The sequence below is a fragment of the Pyxicephalus adspersus genome, chromosome 4, assembly GCF_032062135.1.
Source record: "Pyxicephalus adspersus chromosome 4, UCB_Pads_2.0, whole genome shotgun sequence".
NCBI lineage: Eukaryota > Metazoa > Chordata > Amphibia > Anura > Pyxicephalidae > Pyxicephalus > Pyxicephalus adspersus.
The window spans coordinates 34,611,052-34,632,406 of NC_092861.1; the positions used below are offsets into that span (position 1 = coordinate 34,611,052).

The window sequence follows — 21,355 nt, forward strand, 5'->3', positions numbered from 1 at the left end:
ATGCAACTCCAGGCCTCGGTTCAGCCCCAGTGCATGCAACTCCAGGCCTCGGTTCAGCCCCAGTGCATGCAACTCCAGGCCTCGGATCAGCCCCAATGCATGTGCATGCACCTTCACAGCTGATATCAGTCCCAATGCATGCCCCACCAGACTTCGAACTGCCCCCAATTTCCACAATTTTAGACCACAGGTCAGATCACCCCTGCAGGGGCTATTCATTATGTAGGGTGTTCTTGGACTGTTAGCTCAATGCTCCTGGTCTGTGTGCCTTCTGCTTTCTGTACCTATTAGTTACTGCAGATAAAGTCTATTGTGATGCTATTTGCAGAAACTAATCCCAATATATGTTCATTACTTAACCTCTACTGTCCTTTTTGGAGATATTTCATAAAACATTCCTTGTTATGAAAAAAAGACAATTTATCTACCAACCTCTCTCTGGTGTTTTCCAGTCAAAGATCATCCAAAGCATGTAGATGACAATCAGGGGCCATGATTGGTTATATACAATCCATGAAATTAGAAGTATGCAAACAGGACCTGACAAAACCATAGAAAATATTAATACAGAAGAATAATCTGAAAGTGTAAGACATAATTACATTAGGTGGAACCCCAGCCAAAAACGTTTGCAGTTGTCTGTTTGGGAGATAACTGCTTACTTTCTGTTCTGATGATTACTATTACTGGTACAAAAAGTAAACCCAAAACCTAAACTATTCTTTTTTACTCCAGAAAGAACAGTTTTCACTCCACAAACACCAACTGAACTCAGAGGAAGAGGATTGAATGATGCAGGTCACCAGAGGATAAATAGTGGCAAGAATATTTGTCTGGAATGTAATTATTGTATTATTTGTATTTTAGCTTTGAATAAACTTTTTGTTTCTTAGTTGGCTATTTTTGGCTGGAGTTTTCCTTTAAACCCTGTGTCCAGGCTTTAAGCAGTGACATGCTGTTTCCTTCTGTCTCTCCAATGAGGTACACCCCACCACTAATTCAAAATAACTGAGGCAGCGACTGCAAAAACAAATGTCCTACATAATGCCAACTCTCCCCCAGCTTCATTACTGCACTACACTTCCTGCTCTGCCCTTCAGCACTGGTCCAGTTCTCTCTTTCCAGCATCATTCAACCCAATTACTGTGAAAATAGACCCCCATGGACACACCCCTGAGGATGCATCATCACACTGGTCTGGGCTCTCTGTACCACCTTGTGGGAGGGTATGAAGACACAAATAATCCAGGAAAAGAATTTAAAAGCCTCAAGTTAATTTATGGGGAGTCCAGAACCTCATAGTAAATTAATATATGTATGTGTATACCTGTGTTACCCACGCAAACAAAAATATTGAAATAAGTCCAAGACAAAGAGATCTGGGAATGTATCCATCAAATATGTGTTTGAAATCTGTATGTGTGGACAACTCCACTCAACATGGGCAAAATCCTAGTCAAATGGAACAATCTGAACAGTGTAAAGAAGACATGTCAGTCCTAGTGGTGGTCACGGGCACTCAGGATTGTTGAACATTTCTGGTCACATTGTATTTATTAGGTTTTGTATTTTTTTTAAATATTGGGCAATATTGCTGCACTTTACATATATATCAGCACATCGCTGTATTGCTATAGGAGTTTTTTTTAACCAATGAATTTTCACAGCTTATATACAAACTTGAGTGGGTTCAGACATGGCATTTTTTGTTCTCATTTTGTGACTCTATATTCTATCATTACTTGGTAGAAGCAAGCTCTGGATTTCTTGCAGTGGCCATGAATTTGTAGTGGATAACATGCTACCTGGATAGGTGTTATTAGGACAATTTATTTGAATATGTGTATCAAGTAGTTAGGGTCTGATTAAAAATATGAGGGAAGTTTCTTGTATGTGAACAGTATTTGTGGGTTAATTCCACATAATATCTATATTATATATACTGAACCTGGTGTAGATTTTAAATTTGTGCTCATTGCTGGGTACTTCACCCGATCTCACTCTGTGCATACGTGAGATTGGGTGACGTAGCCCACCGTAAAAGGGGAAAAAAAGAGAGCCAATCTTACTGCACATGCATGAGATTGGCATCTCTTTCCTCTCAGTAAAGGAAAATGCAGCCAAGAGCCTCCCGGGATGTGTGACGTAGGTAACCCGGGAAGGCCTGCGCTCCCATTTATTGACAGAAAAGGGAGGTGTTGCACAAAAAATGAAGGTCCGCTTTAAGGGTCTATTTAATAAGCATTGAATCTGACATTCACTGAAACATTCCCTGGTGGAGAATCCTCTAGATCCATGTGTTTCAATGGTAGTAATTAATTTTTGGTGAATGTCAGACTCACTGCTTTATAAATAGATAATTTAGTCTTGTCATGTACCTAGATCTCGTTGTCTTGCTATTCCTATTTCAGTTAGTTTTAGGTGTAGTGAGGCCTCGGGGTTGTGGGTCTGTATTTTCTAGGAAAGGAAAAGGAAATATTAACATACCCAGTAACAAAAATGAGAGGATCCACTGTAATACACTAAGAATTTGCAGAAGCTCTATGTACCGGGTGTTGGGTTTGCGCCTTTCTTCTCTCTGCATAATTGGTGTAACAAATGAGAGAAAACATGTTAGAAACTGTTAAATGTCTGTGACGTTAACTTACAGCTGCATACTTACTCACCTGGAAAAGTGCACTTACAAGCACGCTGTACCTACCCAACACCTAGTGGGTTCTAGGCAGCACACACACATATACATTATATATATATATATATATATATATATATATATATATATATATATATACACCCCTATAAAATATTACACCTGCTTGTTTTTTTAGTGGCTGGAGAAAATTACATTTTAAGTAACTGCTTGCAGTGTCTTTATAGCATAATGTCAGCCATTTTTTATTTTATTTTATTGAACCCTCCTATTGTCCATGTGACACTTGTACAAGAAACGGTGGGAGCTGTTGTCACTGAGACAGGAAGGCACAACAGGTAGCAATAAAATCTTTGGCAGACATTCTAACCCTTCAACACAATACTATTGTAGTTCTGTTAAAGAGATTTCTAACCACTGTCAGTCCTGACAGGAAGTAAGAAAAATTTCCCCAGTTGAAACAGAGGCAGTAATAAAAACCTAAAAGGGTTCTAACCCTTCCTTGCTTTATCCAAAACAATACATTTTGCCTGATATAAGACATAAATTATTGCATTGTCCTTATCTTTATTACATAAATAAATGCAAGCAGTGTAAAGCTACCGTATGTAGCAGGCACAGCAGACTGGGAATAACCACTGTGCACTCTTATGGAGGAAGGCATAGCAGGGTGCCGCTCACTTGTCTTCCCCTCCCTCGCTTTTAGTGTTGTCCTATGCTTTAACCCTTAATTATCTTACTGAGAATTCTAAATGAATGTCTATAAAAGTGTCTGTAAATATGTGTATTAAGTCACACATAATAAATCATACCTTAAAAAGCGATTATAAACAAATATCCAGATATAGTGACTTAGCTCTCACCTCCTGGATGGGCTCCATATGAGAGGCTGCTGGGTTCACTCATCGACAGAAGCCAAGATCCACATAATACGAAGAGATTTTATTGCTGTACCAGGGATGCAGGGTATGGGAATCAAATAAAGAAAGTTATAAACAACATTTTCATTTATAAAACCACATAGAGCTGGATAAAAATGTAAATTATTCACAGTAAAAAAATAGAGTACAATAAATAAAAACCATCATAATCGGTGTGACTGGGATTAGGAGATCACAAGACACCGCGTAAAAGAGCTATTCATACAATGGTCACAGTTATGTATACAAGTCACAGTAGATAAAAAAGAAATGGAGATGCTTGAGATAAAGGTGGAATTAGGAAAGGAGATTTTCAGGATACATATTTGTGTACTGAATATGCAAGAACAAATTATTGATATTGCAATGTGTTGCATGTATTGTACAGCTTGATCTGTGTCCCACATTGTGCTAAACACTACCTGGCCATTCTTTTCAGCTCTCATCGGCCATGAAGGGTGAAAAACCTCACATGGTCGCTGCCGTTATGTGATGTCTATTATATTTGCAGACAAAAGCTTTCCTCTATAGTTTCCCAAGGCATTTTGCTTAGTGAAATAGTAAAACAAGAGTCTATATAACAACACAAGTGATTTCAATGTGAACATTGGAAGCACCAGTGATCCATTATGTTGAGTAGAGCAATGTAATGACCCACAGGCAACATTCACACAGAAGAGGATTATCTTGCCCCCCTTTGCATGCGAGATATAAATACAAAGACCTACCTTCCCCCCAGAAGGGGGAGACACTTGACTGTGGCCCTTTAATTGAGTCATTGACAAGGGTCATGCCCAGTAGTGACAAGCCTGCATCACACATGTGGTCCAGAGTTCAGGATGTGATGTCTGGTACCCGAACACACATTCCCAAATACAAGATGCAAGACGCCTCCTGATTTGCAGCTCAGTCTGGCTGCTGATTGGATGGATCCCTTTCTATCCTTGAAACACATCAGATGCTGTGATGCAGCAGGATCAGGGCTGCATTAACTCCTGTATAGCCAAAAGTCCTAGCAGCCAGGGTTACATTTATCAGAAGAGTCTTTGTAAGATTTACATCCTGTGTTAAAGAGTTCCTCTTGTAAATCATCTGACTCATTTGTAAAAATGTCACACAAATCTGTTGCAGGAATTACATGGAGCTCAAAAATCCCTGGATTAAACCAGTGTGTGTTTCATGTATTTATTTTCAGTGAGTTTCACGTCAGCCGGTCACAAGGGAACAATGGAGTGTGCCAGGAATAGGTTAGTTGCCTGGCTATCAAGATGTTTTAGTGCTTATACGTACAATATATCCTAAGATGTAAATTCAGTCTGAGATATACCGACCTAGGAAAAGCAGACAGATCAGGAGTTCCTGAGCTAACCATACACTGGAAACTCATACAATTGCTTTTAGAACTACTGTCAGCTATGAAGTTCAAGGGCCTGCAGGACGAGTTGAATGAGTTTGATTTTTTTAATATTATGTTTTCTTTCAGAAACAAAAAAAGATTGCAGATTGTATAACATTTGGCTAGCATTACTGTGACTTTCTAGTCTGCAGGTTTGTATTCTGTCAAATAATAAAACCAGAGACAGCCAAGTAACCAAAAGGTCAGAAATAATAGAATATCTACGCCTTAGCAAACAGTGTTATACAAGCACTGATAAAACTTAAAATAAAGGAACATAGACTATTATTCTTTTACTTAGAAATGACCTATTCTCATTTGGGCAGGTAAGGTAAAGATAAATCCACCACACTGCCCACCTATACTACAAAAGAACCTTACAGTCATTGGAGCTGGTGTAGCTTTTGGTTGAAGAGAACTAATTTATTGGAACTTTTGTCTAGTAAAAGAAGTTTTTCTTATTGTCTTATTAAATCTTAGTTTTTTGCTGCGCATTGTTGTGCGCCAAACCTCAGGTGTTTGCTGCACATTGTTGTGCGCCAATGCAGACCCACTATGTGCTCATGAACTGTGTTCCATCAGTTAAAAAACGCACCAGCCACTTTTGCAGAAGAATCCCCATTTAGGAAAGTTTTTCTTTTTAATTGTATATTGTTTGTTTGCCTTCATGTGCATATATGTATGTATGCATTTATATGTGTGTACATATACATAGGAAAAAAAAGAAAAATTATGGGAAAAAATAGGCAAAGAGGGTTTTTTGGCATATTGCTTAACATGCTTCAAATTGAAACGATTGCCTATTTCTTCCTATGATTTCTGATGTCATGGGCTTGGCTCCAAGCAACATTCATGGATGATATTGTTTCTGGTTAAAGGAGGATTCCACCTTTATATGCTTCCACTACCAAGCTGAGGTGAGTAAGTCAATATATAGTGGGCCAAGGTCTAAAATGCCATTCAAATCTGCATAAACACCCTGAAAGGCTGGAAAAGCAAAAAACATCTTTGGCACAAAGTCTATTTGTCCCTGGAAGTTTGAAATACTAGTACTATATGAATTGTGCAAACACCTAAATAATGCATACAATCCTGTATTTAAGGAGCGAAATTAAGTGGAGCAACAACACAACATCTGTTCCTTTCTAAGAGTGCCTGACCCTGCTTGTGAGCTTGGCAAACAATGTGCTTTGATGTTGTGCTTGGAACCTGGACCTCCTTCCATCACCATCAGGTGTGTAAGAGTGAGTATGCAACTCAGCTGGACAACTAATTCACAACCAGTTTGGACAGCAAGTGGAAGTGTGTTTGTATACAATAGTGCTAACATCAGGCAGCACAGCACAATGACAACAAACCTAAAACACAACTACCAATGAACACAGGAGTTCTGTGGAATAGTGGCAGCAAATCAGCTTACTCAGTAAATGTCAGACTATTAAAAAATAAAAAACATGCCAATTTATTCATAAAAGGAAAATGTACATAATACATTGAAATGACAATATGACTTTGACAGTGGGACAAAAGCAACAAGGGGGTTCAAGTATCAGTTTGGAGTGGAAGCCATGCAGACATTTGTACTAATTTGTGGATAAAATGACAAAACATTGCTGAAGAATTGCTAAAGAACAGAAAGCATAATTAGAAACCAGCCGCAAAAACAATGCAGCAACAGATGAAGCTAACAATATTGAAGATTACAAAAAAAAATCACATCAATGCATACCATACAAGCCATCCCCCCCCCCCCCAAACTAGTCCAAATAAAATAGTACTAATGAAAATGCATACAGTATGTATTTCTATACATTTACATGTATTTCGACATACACACACACACACACAAGTGAAATTACTAAATGTTCCTTGATACATGTATTATAACATCTTCGGCAACAATCCTTTTTACAAATATTTGATTTCTCTAAAGCCAAACTAGAATAAAATTTGAATCAGATCCAAAATGCTTGGTCACATTTTTTGACATTTATACTATTGTGTGATGACATATTATAAAGTGCTAATTATTATAAATACAGCTTGATCTAAATTAGTTTGCAGTGCTGCATCCAAACCAAAGTATCGAAAACTGCAACAAATCAAAGTATAAATGAAGCAATTTTGTGAATTAGTATAAAGTAACAGAAAAAAAGTAGTACTTACCAAAAAAGATCAAGCACTAAAGATCTAAACTGACTTGTAATGGACTGTAGATGCACACTGAACAGGGACCAGGTGTGCGCTAATTGATTGCAATGACATCACCATTGACCGCTTAACAGATCCTCCTGAATTGCGCAGCTGAAAATTATTCGCCTTAATTGGCGAATTCTTGACCCCACTGCTCATTTATCGATGCTGGAAACCAGTAGGCGACTGCACTAGCACTTGGCCCTGGCTTACGTTAATATGCCGTGTATAGCGGTGCGTATTTTCAAACGGCGAGCAATCTCTTGATAAATCAGACCCATCAAGTTAGTTGACGGTTCGCAAAAGGGATGCAAGGGGGCTTTTGCTTGGAGTTCAGCTTTAATGTACAAAAGAAATTGAAAAAAAGTTACACATATTATTAATATTAAACAGGATTTATTTAGCGCCAACATATCACGTATCTATCTATATATATATATATATATATATATATATATATATATATATATACGCACAGTATATAGGAGTGACAGCTGTTGTCTTTAAGGTGTTGGCTCAGGTCTCATTATTATCTATCCTTCTCATTTTAGTAACTGCAATGAGCACATGCATATTAGGTGTTGTAATGCTTGTTCCATGTCAAATAGTTCAGATTATAGTGAAGACAGGATATAGAAGACATCCCCAGGTGTTTCCATCAATAACATTTTAGCAACAATAGCACTTTCTGCCAGTGTAATTTACCCTGAACTGGCTAAGCCTTCAATTCTGTGGCTTGGTGCATAGTTGAATCTGGAGGGCAAGGCCTTCCATAGGTGCAGCCAGGAGAAAGGGCATTCTCCAAGATTACACCTGGCACCACATAAATACATGTTATGGGTCCATTTTAAGCTATGTGCTGGTCTGCTTATGGCTCTGCATGTGCACCTGCATAACAGCAATGTGCCCGTCCTGCACAGATCTCAAATAGTACAGGGAAGCTGTTTCAGGGTGATGTTGATGCATCAGTAGACATGGGAAAGAAAATATTCTTCCGGGATCTTTGAAGGGAAGGTGAGAACAAAATTTATGTTCTGGGTCTTTTTTTTTCTTGAGGGTGGATTTATTCATATATTGTCATAATTGCTTGTTAGTTGCAACTATTAACTATTTTTTTGTTGTGTGATGCAAATCAAGCTTTTGTAAAAGATATTAAAATCATGTGGACTGTATATGTGAAAATAGGAAACCAATTTACATAAGAACAAACCTATACAGTGTTAGTGTAGGTATGCAAAATCCTGTATCTAGGTCAGAGGAAGAGCTTTACCACAGTCAATTTTACACATACTATTATGTGTATTACAGATTTCTTTCCACATAAATACATGCTTCAAGCATGTCAGGCTTCTAATCAGGAATCTCAGTCATTTCAAAAATGTATATTATATTAAACATCCTAGCTTCACTCTAAATGTATAAATTACAGAGGGAGTAGATGGTATGTGACAAGCTCCAGTCAGAAATGTGATAGGTCTTCACGAATATTATTTTTCATATTAAAATAAAAGATTTACAAAAAGGGAAGATCGCATAGCAGCAGGGACATGCAGCACACAAGAATATCCACCACATGGAATCCTGACATAGTCCATGGAGGACATTCCTTTGCCATTGCATAATACACAAGCGTTAAGCCACAAATCATTTGTACTGCACACAGAACAGGCCAAAAGTATAACTTGAATAGCTATAACAGCATTCATACAAAAGGCTGATTTTTCATAATTACTCAATAAACATTTAGAATAGAACAGAGTTTGCTGCTTCCAAGACAAATGGAACTTTAAAACCGGCAACTATATCCATAATCACTTGCTTACCATGCACCAGAGAAATACATAGGCTGCCACCACATACCTAACTTTGTATAGGCATGTTGCCTGGCTGTTATAGTAATGCACTGACCTCAGTACTTTGCGGCTCTAGTGTTGTCACCTGGATGGTAAATTACTGGCTTGATCGGTAAAAATCAAGCTTGGCATAGTTTTAAATGGGGTAAATAGAAAGTGATGCAGTTTCCTGGAAAATGAAGTAAACTTATTAGTCACCAAACTAAAATAGGACTGAAAATAAAGTCAGCCGTCTTTGAATGACTTCTTCAGTGTGAATTGCTTCTGAAAGTATATACTCAGAATGACAGCCAAGCAAGGAGCAGTTCTAAAAGCAATACAGCAGTTTTTTATGGCAGGTTTTTATTAGCAGCACAAAAATATGAGCACCAGGTTCCATAGCATTTGGTGTACAATGTCAGGGCACAGCTCAGCACTCCCCTGGTCAGGAGTGGTATATGCAGGAGGACAATGTTCATTACAGCCTGACCAGTATTGGAAACACTTAGCACCACATATATGTGTAATACATTTTTTTCTTACAGCACTCATGGTGCCCTTAGTCCCAGGCAGAATTATGTGCCTAAAAACTTTGCAAAGGACTTCTAATATTAAACAGAATTAATATTATTCATAATGAGCCCTGAGGATTTGTTTGTGCAACTGGTTTATCTCAAACCTTAACTGAAAATAAAAGCCTGTTGATGTGTATGTAGCTTTTGTTTAACCATATGTAAATTACAAGACATTAGGAACCGTACCTTTGTTATTCCTGGGTGGGCTCATCATCAACCTGGGGTTTAAAGGACCATACAAAACACATTGTATTCTACTATTTCGATTACATATTGTAATGTTTTTATTTAATTTTATGTCGCAACTTCTAGATGCTATTCAAGCAGTGTAAACAAAAGTAACATGAACAGTGACATATTAAAAACACCATCTGTATATACAACAATATATTTTAGAAAAGTGTTGTGGTAAAAAAGGGTTCTCTGATGAACCATTGATCTTTCTTCATATAAACTATTGGTTCTTCGGCATAGCAAATCCCTTTATTTTAACTACATTACATATTTGCTAAGAAAAAGGTGAAGTTGATATAAATATAAATAATTTTTTGCCATTGGTTTTGCTGCCACCTGTAGGCTTACAGGACATGATACAATAGGAAAAACACCAATATGCATATATAAATTATTTATTACCATAGTGAAGCGTAAGTAAAATAATCCCAAACATATCGTGTATAATAGTAACAGACGCTGCGGAATCCAAAAATTGAACTACACACCCCAGTATTCTCATTCAGCCAGCAAGTCGATAAGGCATTTCCATTTCTGATGCAGAAGATAAGTGACATATAGCATACCAGCTCTGTGAACACTGGAGTGTTTTTCATGTTCTTCTTGAGAAAAAAAAATGTGCAAATATGAAGCATTACACTCTGTGAAGAAATGATTAACAGATATTGTGTAGATATTGAACTGATGTATCATGTATACCACACTGGTATAATGAGCTGGACCATAATTATGTCCTACTAGTTCCAGTCCTGTAAAAATTCATGTGAAGATCAGTGATTTATGTTCAGGAATGCCATACTTCCCCTTGTTCTCCTCAAACAGTTCCTGGAGAGCTTTAAGGTAGAGCTGATGAAGTTTGTCAATCTCTTCCTGAGTGGGGTTTGAGGTTTGGTTCACTGGGATGGGCTTGCCTACTGAGAAAACAAAGGACAACCTTCAGATAAATTATGTCTTTCACCCAATATCACATAAAACATCTCATGTGATATCAAATTATCAGCCCTTACTTGTAAAAAACACATTAATACAACCACTCTATGAAAACTGTGGTTGGACATGTTGAAATTTAACACAAAAACCAAACCAGTGTGTGCCAGTTAAGGAGACGTGATGGGAAATCACAAATTTAAAGGTTTTAATGGAAACAGGAAGTAAAGGTAAATCTTTTATTAGCGACATTTGTTCTGATGACTGTCGAAAACGGAATTACCCCAATTTGCATATTACTCATATGACCATGATAGGCATCCATCCAAAATAAAATGTTAATGTGATGAAACTTTCCTTCACTCCCCAAGAAAGTCAGATAGAACCTGTCTCATTTCCTAGTTGGAGGACATCCAGCAAAATCAATTCCTTTTCACCCCAGCCTTACAATACCAGGCCAACTACTTGTAGTCATTGCATTCAGTTCTTTCAACTGCGAAGACTGCTTTAGATGTGGGTGTTATCCTGGGTGGTCTGCATGTAGATGAATAGGAATAGTCATTTCCCCAGCATGACATCCACCCATTTATATATGCATAACTTCTACCAGGAGCAAAACATCGGTTTGCATTAGGGAAGAGGTATTGAGAAAGTAATATACAGCATACTGCCAGCCCCTCCTATCAGTTACAATCTGCATGCATTGCATACAGAAGCACTGGGTTTTACGATGAGGTGTGTAATGAAAATTGTTTATTCAATGATTTTATCACCATGTTCATGAGAAGTGAAAGGGGAAACCAGAGAAAGCACTATAAGCAAATTAAACTTTAACTTTCAACATCCTATTATACAACCTTTCTGGTATGAGGAGCCCACCCTGGCTCGGTTGTTGCCAATCTTTAAGACATTTCCTTAGGTACTAAAGACTGAAATAGTAACGCTTTAGTGGAAAACATCTGAAGGTACTGACAAGACCGTAAGTATGTAAGATTCCATGGTAACCCTGAAAAAACCCACTAAGAAATATCTAAACCTTTCATATGTTTGCTATGGAAAAGAGAAAATAAAAAATGTGGGCATATATCAACCTAAATTATTAACATATTAACAATTACCCATAAAAGGACTGTTTTTAGGGATGATGGGATTGGCTACCTGGCATAAAACAAGGTCCACCAGTGAGAGGCCCCAACAGAAGTTTTTCTGCCATCCTGATATTCAGACGGTAGCATGGAAGGAACATTTTTCTAAAAGGTAGCTGATAAGGCAAAGAATGACTCTCTCTCAACCTATTTCATCCAGCACATATCGGTACTGAGAAGAAAAGCAGAGGGCAGATCTTATACATTATCTTAAAGGTTTCTGTATTCCACATCTGTATGTGACATTTGGAATATAATTTGTGTTAAAACCATTAACAAAATGATTTAATCTTCTCCATTTAAATTAAATAAATTATTAGATCTGTTAAATCCTTCGAACTTACCAACAGTGTGGATGGGCATTCTATATGGCATTAGACCAAAGCTGTATTGGAAGATGCCACGGGCATGAAAGAGGGGAAGAGCAAAACCCATAATCTTCTGGAGCTTCTCTTGTACATTTCGCAGCACAGACCCTTTAGGATTGGACACTTGAAGAAACAGTTCATTCTCACCAAAAGAGAACACTGGCACCAAATGGGCACTGTACAACAATGAACAACAAAACATTCCAATATTAAGGAAAATCCTTCAATAATGTTTTTTTTTTATCTTAAAATTTGTTTTCCAAAAAATAAGCTAAATTCTAGTTCATCAAGGTATTATTTACATGTTAATTGCAGATTAAGATAGAAATCTTCAGTTATATTCACCTTACACATTGATATTTTACTGCAAAAGATCCTTCCTTCCCACTGTCCCAGTATATAGACTTACTACTCACATACTGAATTCAGTATTTACATATGGAGAATGTAGTATAAGCATGACACTCCGTAGTGTCATTCCCATAACATTCTTTGGGACAGGTAATTCAAATAAAGAATCTCAATACCACAAGTCTCAAAGGTTTTTGTATATTCATGCACCCTTATTTCTACCCACATGTTAAAATGTGTACCTGAATTTTTTGGGAATACATTACATTTGATAAATGAAATGATTAAACTCCTCGTCAGTGTTCTAATTTGGAAGGGCCAAGTAACAATCACAACACTCAGCACAAGTCTCACACTGACTTATGCTTTAGAGAAAGAAAGGGGAGATAACCAGATCTCTGATCATGGAAAGCAACATGTATAAGGCTATGTACACACGTGCAAAAATTGTTGTTTGAAAGGATCTTTCACAATCCTTTCCAACCAAAAACGACCACACCATGCATGTGTGTACATACAGCACCGTTCTGCTCTATGGAGAGGAGGGGAGGGGAAGAAAGACTGAGCGGTACTCCTCTTCACTTGCATTTCAATCGCTCGTCGTCCATGAATGGTCGTTCAGACGATGGACGATAGGCACTATACACACGCAAGCTTCTCAACCGATATCAGCCTTGAGACGATTATCAGACTAGATCCATTGCATGTGTGTACCCAGTCTTACTCTGGGTCCTATTGAACTAAAAAGGGGATATTTGTACAATGTCTGTCTGGTTGCATGTCTTATTAGATATAAATTATGAAAACATGAGGAAAAAGATTGATATACCAATAGCTTACCACACTGTACAAAGTCTTAAATAAAACTTTCCATCTACAGAATAAAGAAATAACCACATGCTAGGCAATGGTCAAGGATTACTGCTGAGGGGCTTTGAAAGACAACACATACTCCCTCTTTCTAGGAACTCTGTTCTACATAGACTCCTGCTGAAACAAGTAAAATACATTGCAAATATTCAGATTCTGCTTCGGGCAATTGTTTGATTTGGAATTCATTGTGTTTATTTAGTGTTAACACATTTAAGAACAAAATAGGCACATCTGTTGATTTGAAACTCATTTTTCTTGTGTTCATTATAAGCGCTTAGATTCAGAGAGTGTTTATTGAGACTGCATATATATGTACCGTATATAAATTTCACACCATGAGAAGACATCTGGGTGTTCCTCAGTTTATGGTAAATCAGTAATGTTCAGAACATATTCTTCCCCCAATGAATAGTTAGGGGCTAGTTCACAAAAATGAAAGTTATCATGATTGTCTAACAGTATTCAGGATTGGGTAAAAAAAAAAACATGCAAAACAAAAACAGATAGGGAATTGCTGACAATGATGGATAAAAAGTATACAGGTAGTCCCCAGGTTACATATGAGATTTTAGGTTTGTTCTTAATTGAATTTTTATGTAAGTCGGAACATTTACATTATTTTATAATTACAATTAGGACAGATGTTTGTCTCAACATATTATTGGGCAGTGTGGTGTCAGTTACTGTAAAAAAAAATCCTCACTGTGAGCTAATCACAAACAAAGCAACAAACAAACAAAAAAAAACTTTATGGAGCCTAGACATTGATTAACTTCTGGAGCAAGCTGTGCTTCGATATGCAAAAAGAAACAGCTGCAGAGTTTGTCTTGGTCATTAAAGAGTTATAGGATGTTGCAGAAAGGCTCATCTAAGATCACCCACAACCTCAGCTGTGTTTAGCAAAAGACTTCTTTTGCAAGTCATGCAAACCATCCCCCTCAGACCATCAAGCCTCTGCCCCAAACACGAGCGAGCAGGAAGCCCTTTTCGTATCTAGGAGTCGCCCATATGTCGAATGTCCTTAACTCAGGGACTACTTGTATAGAAAACTTTATTTCAAACAATTATTTTTTCAAATAACATTCTGAAGAATACACAAAACACATGAATAAAATCATCTTATACAACTAATATTAGATAGACAATGTCAAATAACCTGACGCGTTTCGCAGATGATACTGCTTCTTCAGGGAATAGATAGCTGTCTGACATCAAAAAAGCCTTGCTATATTCCAGCAAAAGCCAACGTGTACAGCATACATGAAGTGTTTGCTATCACATCATGTATGCAGATGCAGCATCAGGATTTATGCATATAAAGGACCTTTTCATACAACTTGGTACATGGCTATGGATTTAACCCTTCTGTCCAGTGATTGGGATGCGGCTGGTTTGAAACGACCTGAACCTAATACTGCTGACGCTTATTATGTATTGCTGTACACGCTGGCTTTTGCTGGAGTAAAGCAAGGCTTTTTTGGTATCAGACTGCTATCTATCCTCTAAAGAAGAGATATCATCTGCGAATAGTAAAAAAAAAAATGGTGTATGAGCAATCTAAGATTTATTGTGTTTTGTGTAATGTTCAGAATTTTATTTGAAAAAAATAATGGTTTGGAATAAAGTTTTCTATACTTTTTTATCAATCATTGCCAGCAATTCCCTATTTGTTTTTGTTTTGTATTACTAGTGAGGAATATAGCTAACTACTGACTTTTTTCTCTAGCTGTGGAATAGGTATTATACTATTAAAAATAAATGCAGCTAACCACCAAGCACAACTGCTTCCAAATGCTCATTCACCAGTATGTCAGTGGCGGACGATTGGCGGCTGGCAGGCTGTCCACAACCCAAAGACAACTATGGCACTATCCATGTGAACGTAGCCTAAAAGCAAAGTATAATACACCTCAAGGAATCACATAGCTGTAGGAATCACTGCAGTGTTTGTGAACAATAATTTCAAATACAAATCACTAAAATCTTATTCATCCACCAGTGCTCAACCCAGATTTTTTTTTAAGCCGGGTGGGAAGCAGCCCCTGTAGTGTGACCAAACTCTTTAGTAACCACCCAAAAACAGCCGGGTGGGTGCTGAAAAGTGTCGGGTGGTGCCGCCCAGCTAAAAGGGCCTGGGAAGAACCCTGATCCACATGAACAACAGAAACGCATAGTTTTCCACAAGTCGGCTTCTTCATAGACTTGAATTGTACACACAAATTCCTGTAAGTGTTTAATCCACCCACATATATTCTGATAAACAGTACCACCAAATTCAGTGACTCACGAATTTTGATTACACTTCATAGCATTCCAAAGTTGTTACAGATCATCATACGTTTAGGAACTTACCCTCTTTTCAATGCCACTTTGATAAATCCTTTCCTCTTTAGGATATGTAGAGTTAGATTTCCAGGATGAGCATCCAATGACTCCTCAGCTCCCCCAATCACTAGGACTGCGGCATTTCCACCCTTCTGTCGGCTCAGTACATGTGTCACACTCTTCTTTGAAGCTGACACTAGACCTGGGAACAACATACAAACTTCACATCAAACTTCAATTATCTCTGGATCATCAACATGTTAACGTCATCAGTCACACAGTACTGAGATTTTGCCACTGGAACATTTTTCTTTTTACATTTAGACAGAATCTGACTATCCCAGTTTTAGGATAGTGGGCAGGGCTCATATCCCAGACCCCCCTATTGATTAACATGTAAAGGTTTTCTATTTGAGTTTGAGTAACAGAATATCACTTATATAATATTGAAAATCAATTACAATGCAGCATACCTTTGGAAAAATGGTTTGCATCTGATTTTGCTTTTGATTTACAAGTAGGGAACAAACAATGACAAAAAAAAAATTTAGTTTTTTTTTACATTTTCCATCCCTTTGTAAAAAGCCTTCTTACAGGGTTCAATGGCTCAAGCTATTATTGATGTACACAAATTAATCAGTGTTGGAAGTGATTCAGCAGAAGGCTTAGCCAGAGGTTTTTTTTTCAAACAAAACCATTCCTCCAAGTATCATGCTTAAAACTGGTATACAACTATTAAATATTATTGTTTTCTTTCTGTGGAAAAAGAATAGCACTTTATAGGGAGCAGAATGCAAAAGGCTATACTTATTTAACCAAAAAGTAAAGCATATTCTGCTAAAAATAGCAGAAGTGATATTCCCTAAGATGCAATGATTCAAACACTAGATCACACCAATATATACAACCACCACTGACTGGTTATCTGTTTTTTTACAATTATATTTATTTTTATAGTGAGCTTCTTTGAGCCTCTTTGACATGACTATGGACTGTGTAAAGCCCTGCATAATATGTTTGTGTTATATTAATATTTAATAATAATATTTTTTATGCCCCATCACATTAAAGGCTGGGCAGCTATATGCACACTGGAACAATATACCTATTGTGGGCTGCTTAGCTATGTTGGGTTTGTACTTTGGTCAGGTGCAAAAAAATTTGGGGGTTAAAGAACAAGTCCCAGGCATTAATGAATAATTTTACAGCTCTGTCTACTTTATACATTGGAGTTTTCTAGTGGCTTTTTTTGTCTCTTATTGTGATCTCTTTTTATAACAAAAAGACAAAATCAAATACAAATATATTTTCTTCAGCTACAATGCCATTCTACTAGGAGAGCCACATATCTATATCTACCCAAATACAAAATGTACACTTTAATTTTGTTTTCTCTTATAGTTGTCAGTAAAATAAATCTGCTGAAAGAAATCACAAAACTGCAGCTCAAATAAGGCAAACACAACTTTTCTTGATCGTGGACTGTACCAACAAAAGCACTGCACAAAACAAATGCTGTTGCGTGGTTCCAATACTCATGAATACAATCACATAACATGGAGAAAGAGTAAGAAACCAAAACTTCAAGAAAGCTATTTTCTTATATTTATAGACAATAGTGTTGTATCTATGTAAATGATAATGTTTACATAGCAAAAAAACATTTTACTCACCCACACACATGATGTACTCGCGAAAGAAAGGACAGCGGAACCAGAAGGGAAGGATGTGCAGGTAAGGGGTCAGGCCCGGAAAGAGCTCCTTAAAGCCAGTGTAGTTTGTGCAGAAATTTCCAAAGGCTCCAGCAACTAGGACTCCATGGGGGTGAAATCCAAAAAGGTAATTGTACTGAGGCTCCAAATCAGCTGTCTTGATGAGCTAGGGAAAAAGAACACCACATACAGTGAAAATTGTGGTCTATATCTTAATCTTAACAGAGTGCACACACAAAACTTGATCTCAAAGTGTAGCAGTAAAGATTGTGAACTTTCCTCACTGTCTGAGATTTTCTCTCACTTTCTATTGTGTTTTGGAATAGGAGCTGCAGGGAAATCTCCAGCAAAAATGACCTGACGGGGGTTTTAAGTTATTTACCAAAGTTTTGTCTAAACAGCCAATACTGCACTCCAAACATCCCTGGCAAAAAGCATAGCCAGGTACTTTACCTATTCAGCAGCACACTGGACAATAAAGGAGCTGCAGTAAAATCATGTATTAGTTGCAATGTCAGCTAGGTTTTATTTATTCAATTTGTTTTACTTTCTGAATGTCTAGACCAACTTGTAATCAAAATACCTCCAACAGTGATCAAGGGGTATTGATGTTTTGAAGATATATTTCACATGATCTATAGATTTAGTTGTGAATAAATACTACATTTTACTCAGAAATGTTGCAACAGAGAAGAGAAGAATAGGATTGTATGTATATATTGTCACAGCATGGATGTCTCTGTGAACAAAGGAAGTTCTGGCTACTATGGACAGGAAAAGACAATGGTATACATACAAAGTTTATGTTAGTATAGTATATGCTGCTATTCCAATCCCCTGAATGACAATATCGTGATTTGTTTTGTTTTAACTGGCATACCATTTTAGGAAATTAAGTATTCACATGATTTTTATAGCAGAGCCTAACCATAATATTTAGTGCTTACATTTGACCTTATTTTTATCTTGTAAATCATATCTGTAAATGGCAGATAAATTTCACAAGAGAACTGAAATATTAAAAGTACAGAAGCTGCTGAGAACAGTCTTAATCTTTGCCACTTAACCAAGTGACACAAAGCAAATTCATCTACATGAAAAGTGCAGCATGATCTTCAAATACAGCCTGGTGCACACGGGTCTTTTTATAAACCTAATTAGTAATTCTTTGTCTTGTACTTTGCCGGGGCCAATAGATAAGCCCTATTTAGGCATTATTATTATTATTATTATTAATAAAAAGGGTTTATTTAGCGCCAACATATTACTCAGCGCTGTACATTAAATAGGGGTAGCAAATGACAGACAAATACAGACAGTGACACAGGAGGAGAGGACCCTGCCCCGAAGAGCTTACAATCCAGGAGCATATGGACTACTACCTGCCTGTATACACAGGACCACATTGATGGAATAAAAGGAAGAGACTGGGTTTAAGTTTTCACTTAAAATTATGTAACCTGCCATCTTTCATTTCGTTCTAGAAAAATAAAGCTTGCTTGTTTGGCATTTTGATCCTCTGCTTTTGAATCATTGACCCAGAATGAGAATGCAAACCAATTGTTCAGCCAACATGCTTGTTTTAGATGTGTGACTGAAACCTAAAGATGGCATTCTTTATAATGAGTTTAACAATGTCAGTCTACTTTACCTTTCAGTGTGGTAGGTTCCCTTTTACAGGGAAACTATACTCTAAACACACAAAAAAAAAAAAAAAAAAAAAAAAAAACACTTACCTTCAATCCCGCAGGGCAGACCAATCACTTCGGGGGTGTCCGGCACCTGGTCCCACGTCGTCCTGGCAACCATCCCACAGCCGGTGCTTTGGGCGCCGCCATCTTTGTCCTATCTTCCGGGTTCTTCATGCAAAGTCACCCGACCCAGGCCTGAGATCGGGTGGCGTAGGATGAGAAAAAAAATTGCCGATCTCACTGTGCACGCGTGAGATCAGCAAATTTTGCTCTTTGAACAAAAAGGCTCCTTCTGCCCATGACCAAGGTGCGCGGGCATACGTAGAAGGAGCGGCCCAAGAGCCTACGTTAGGCATCTCGGGAGGCTTTGGGCTCCCATTCATTCTCGACCACCTAGGCAGCCGAGAATTAGGGGGTGGTGCTGCACCATTATTGCAACTAAATAAATAAAAAAAAAAAAAAACTTTACCCTACATAAAAGGGTTTTCTACCCTTTTGTGTAAATATGAAAATTCTGAGTTTAGTTACGCTTTAATTATTGTAGCGTGTGTTAATTTACTCCATTATGTGCAGATGAAATAAACAGGAAGATTTTAAGGTTTGTTCAGTGTCTCCTAAAAATTACATAGATTTATTTTTATAAATATAATTTTTTAAAAATTATATCATTTTATAAACTAGCCTAAAGCGTACCTAATCTCAGAAATTTCACTTTACATAAAAGGGTAGACAACCCTTTTTATGTAAGGCAAAATGTTTTTTTGTTTTTTTTAAATTCAACACCCTTTTTTTTTAGCAGCGCCCCCTAATTCTTGATCAGCGCAAAGCCTGGGAGGCTCTTGGGTGCTCCTTCTGCACATGCCCGAGCATCTCCAGCATGCAAAGGAGCCTTTTCGCGCAAAGAGAAAAGTTTGCCGATCTGAAGTATGCGCAGTGAGATCGGCAAGTTTTTTCCCATCCTACATCACCCGATCTCGCACCTGGGTTGGGTGACCTAGGATGGAAAACCAGGAAGAGGAGAAGACGCGGGACCCGATGCAAGATACCCCAACATAGATCAGACTGCCCTGAGGGACTGAAAGTAGGTGTATTTTTTTTTTGTGGGCACTTTTTTGTGGGCACTAACACCCACAATATCCAACTACACTTAAGCATGCAATATTTTTTGTTTGCATCATTGTACAAACAGACTTTGTAGAGTAAAGGGTAAATCAATGGGATCTGAGCTAGCTGCGTTTTCCCTCCTAGAAGAGCACTGGCACACCCAATAATCTATTTTCAACAGCTTGGTCCCCGGGGGTGGTCATGGCGTTTTTTTTGCAGGTATTAAGGTGTTGCTGTTGATCTGTGGGATATTGCAAAAGAATTTGCATAGCCATTCGTTCAACAAAAGTGATATCTTATGTTGTTTAAATGTCATTGATCGAATGTTCTGGAGTTGAATGTGACATCTGTTAAGTGAATGTAGTAGAATTAAATGCACTTTTGGGGGGTAAATAAACATTCATTTAGGGCAAACCTTACAGAATTAAATGTTTGCGATATGTTGATATAAAAAAAACCAAACAGCTAAGGTTCAGTCTGTAAAAGGTTTATGCAAATGTTCTCTGATATTTTATGGATGTCCAAGTCGAATAGCCCTTTACATAACACACCCAGACATCTTTACCCAGAAAAAACAGGTTAAACTCTGAAAAATACTCTTTTGCACTGCAAAATTTTTAAAAGGGTGTTTTTCACAACTTTGGTATTTAATTGGAACATTTACACAGCAAGTGGTTTATATTTATATCACACAGTGTGTTCAAAGGAGTTCTGTTACTTACTTTAATAGGAAAATAATCCTTGAAGTACCTCCACACTGTCCAGTTTCGCACCCATTGCCATCTGCGGCCTCCAGTTTGTGGGGTCTCCCAGTCCAAATAGAGCCAGAGGACATATAGAGCTGTTATTAGCCAGAACCTTCCCAGTACCAGCATGAGGAATATCCCCACACAGCATTGTGCTGTAGAGAGAAGACACAACATATAATATAAGGTACCAATTGAAGTACTCCACAGCCTGGACTCCTCTCAATTGCTTTCCTGCACATACTGCCCCCTGTCACACCTCTCAATTGCTTTCCTGCACATACTGCCCCCTGTCACACCTCTCAATTGCTTT

General features: G+C 37.7%; 2 protein-coding genes across 5 annotated transcripts in view; both read right to left on the reverse strand.

Annotated features, from left to right (window-relative positions):
- The window catches only part of LOC140328339 (diacylglycerol O-acyltransferase 2-like), a 17,203-nt gene extending 7,509 nt beyond the window's left edge, over window positions 1–9,694 (reverse strand). Inside the window, exons 1-4 of one of the 2 annotated variants that reach the window (XM_072407865.1) lie at window positions 7,133–9,694; window positions 3,514–3,598; window positions 2,488–2,578; window positions 433–540 (exon numbers count right to left, since the gene is read on the reverse strand). In XM_072407865.1, the coding sequence (XP_072263966.1) occupies window positions 433–540; window positions 2,488–2,578; window positions 3,514–3,531 (217 nt within the window). In that variant the 5' untranslated portion in view covers window positions 3,532–3,598; window positions 7,133–9,694. Of the gene's footprint in view, window positions 1–432; window positions 541–2,487; window positions 2,579–3,513; window positions 3,599–4,298; window positions 5,425–7,132 lie in introns of those variants that run through there. The other variant, XM_072407864.1, reaches the window with a different exon arrangement.
- A 485-nt stretch (window positions 9,695–10,179) lies between these two features.
- MOGAT1 (monoacylglycerol O-acyltransferase 1) overlaps window positions 10,180–21,355 on the reverse strand; it is a gene marked incomplete at its 5' end in the record, with an annotated part of 18,594 nt that continues 7,418 nt past the window's right edge. Inside the window, 7 exon segments of one of the 3 annotated variants that reach the window (XR_011920272.1) lie at window positions 10,576–10,714; window positions 11,011–11,261; window positions 11,886–12,044; window positions 12,217–12,416; window positions 15,817–15,991; window positions 17,463–17,667; window positions 21,019–21,197. Coding sequence is in view for 1 of the 3 variants with exons in the window: in XM_072407866.1 (XP_072263967.1) it covers window positions 10,560–10,714; window positions 12,217–12,416; window positions 15,817–15,991; window positions 17,463–17,667; window positions 21,019–21,197 (914 nt within the window). 3 annotated transcript variants of the gene reach the window in all.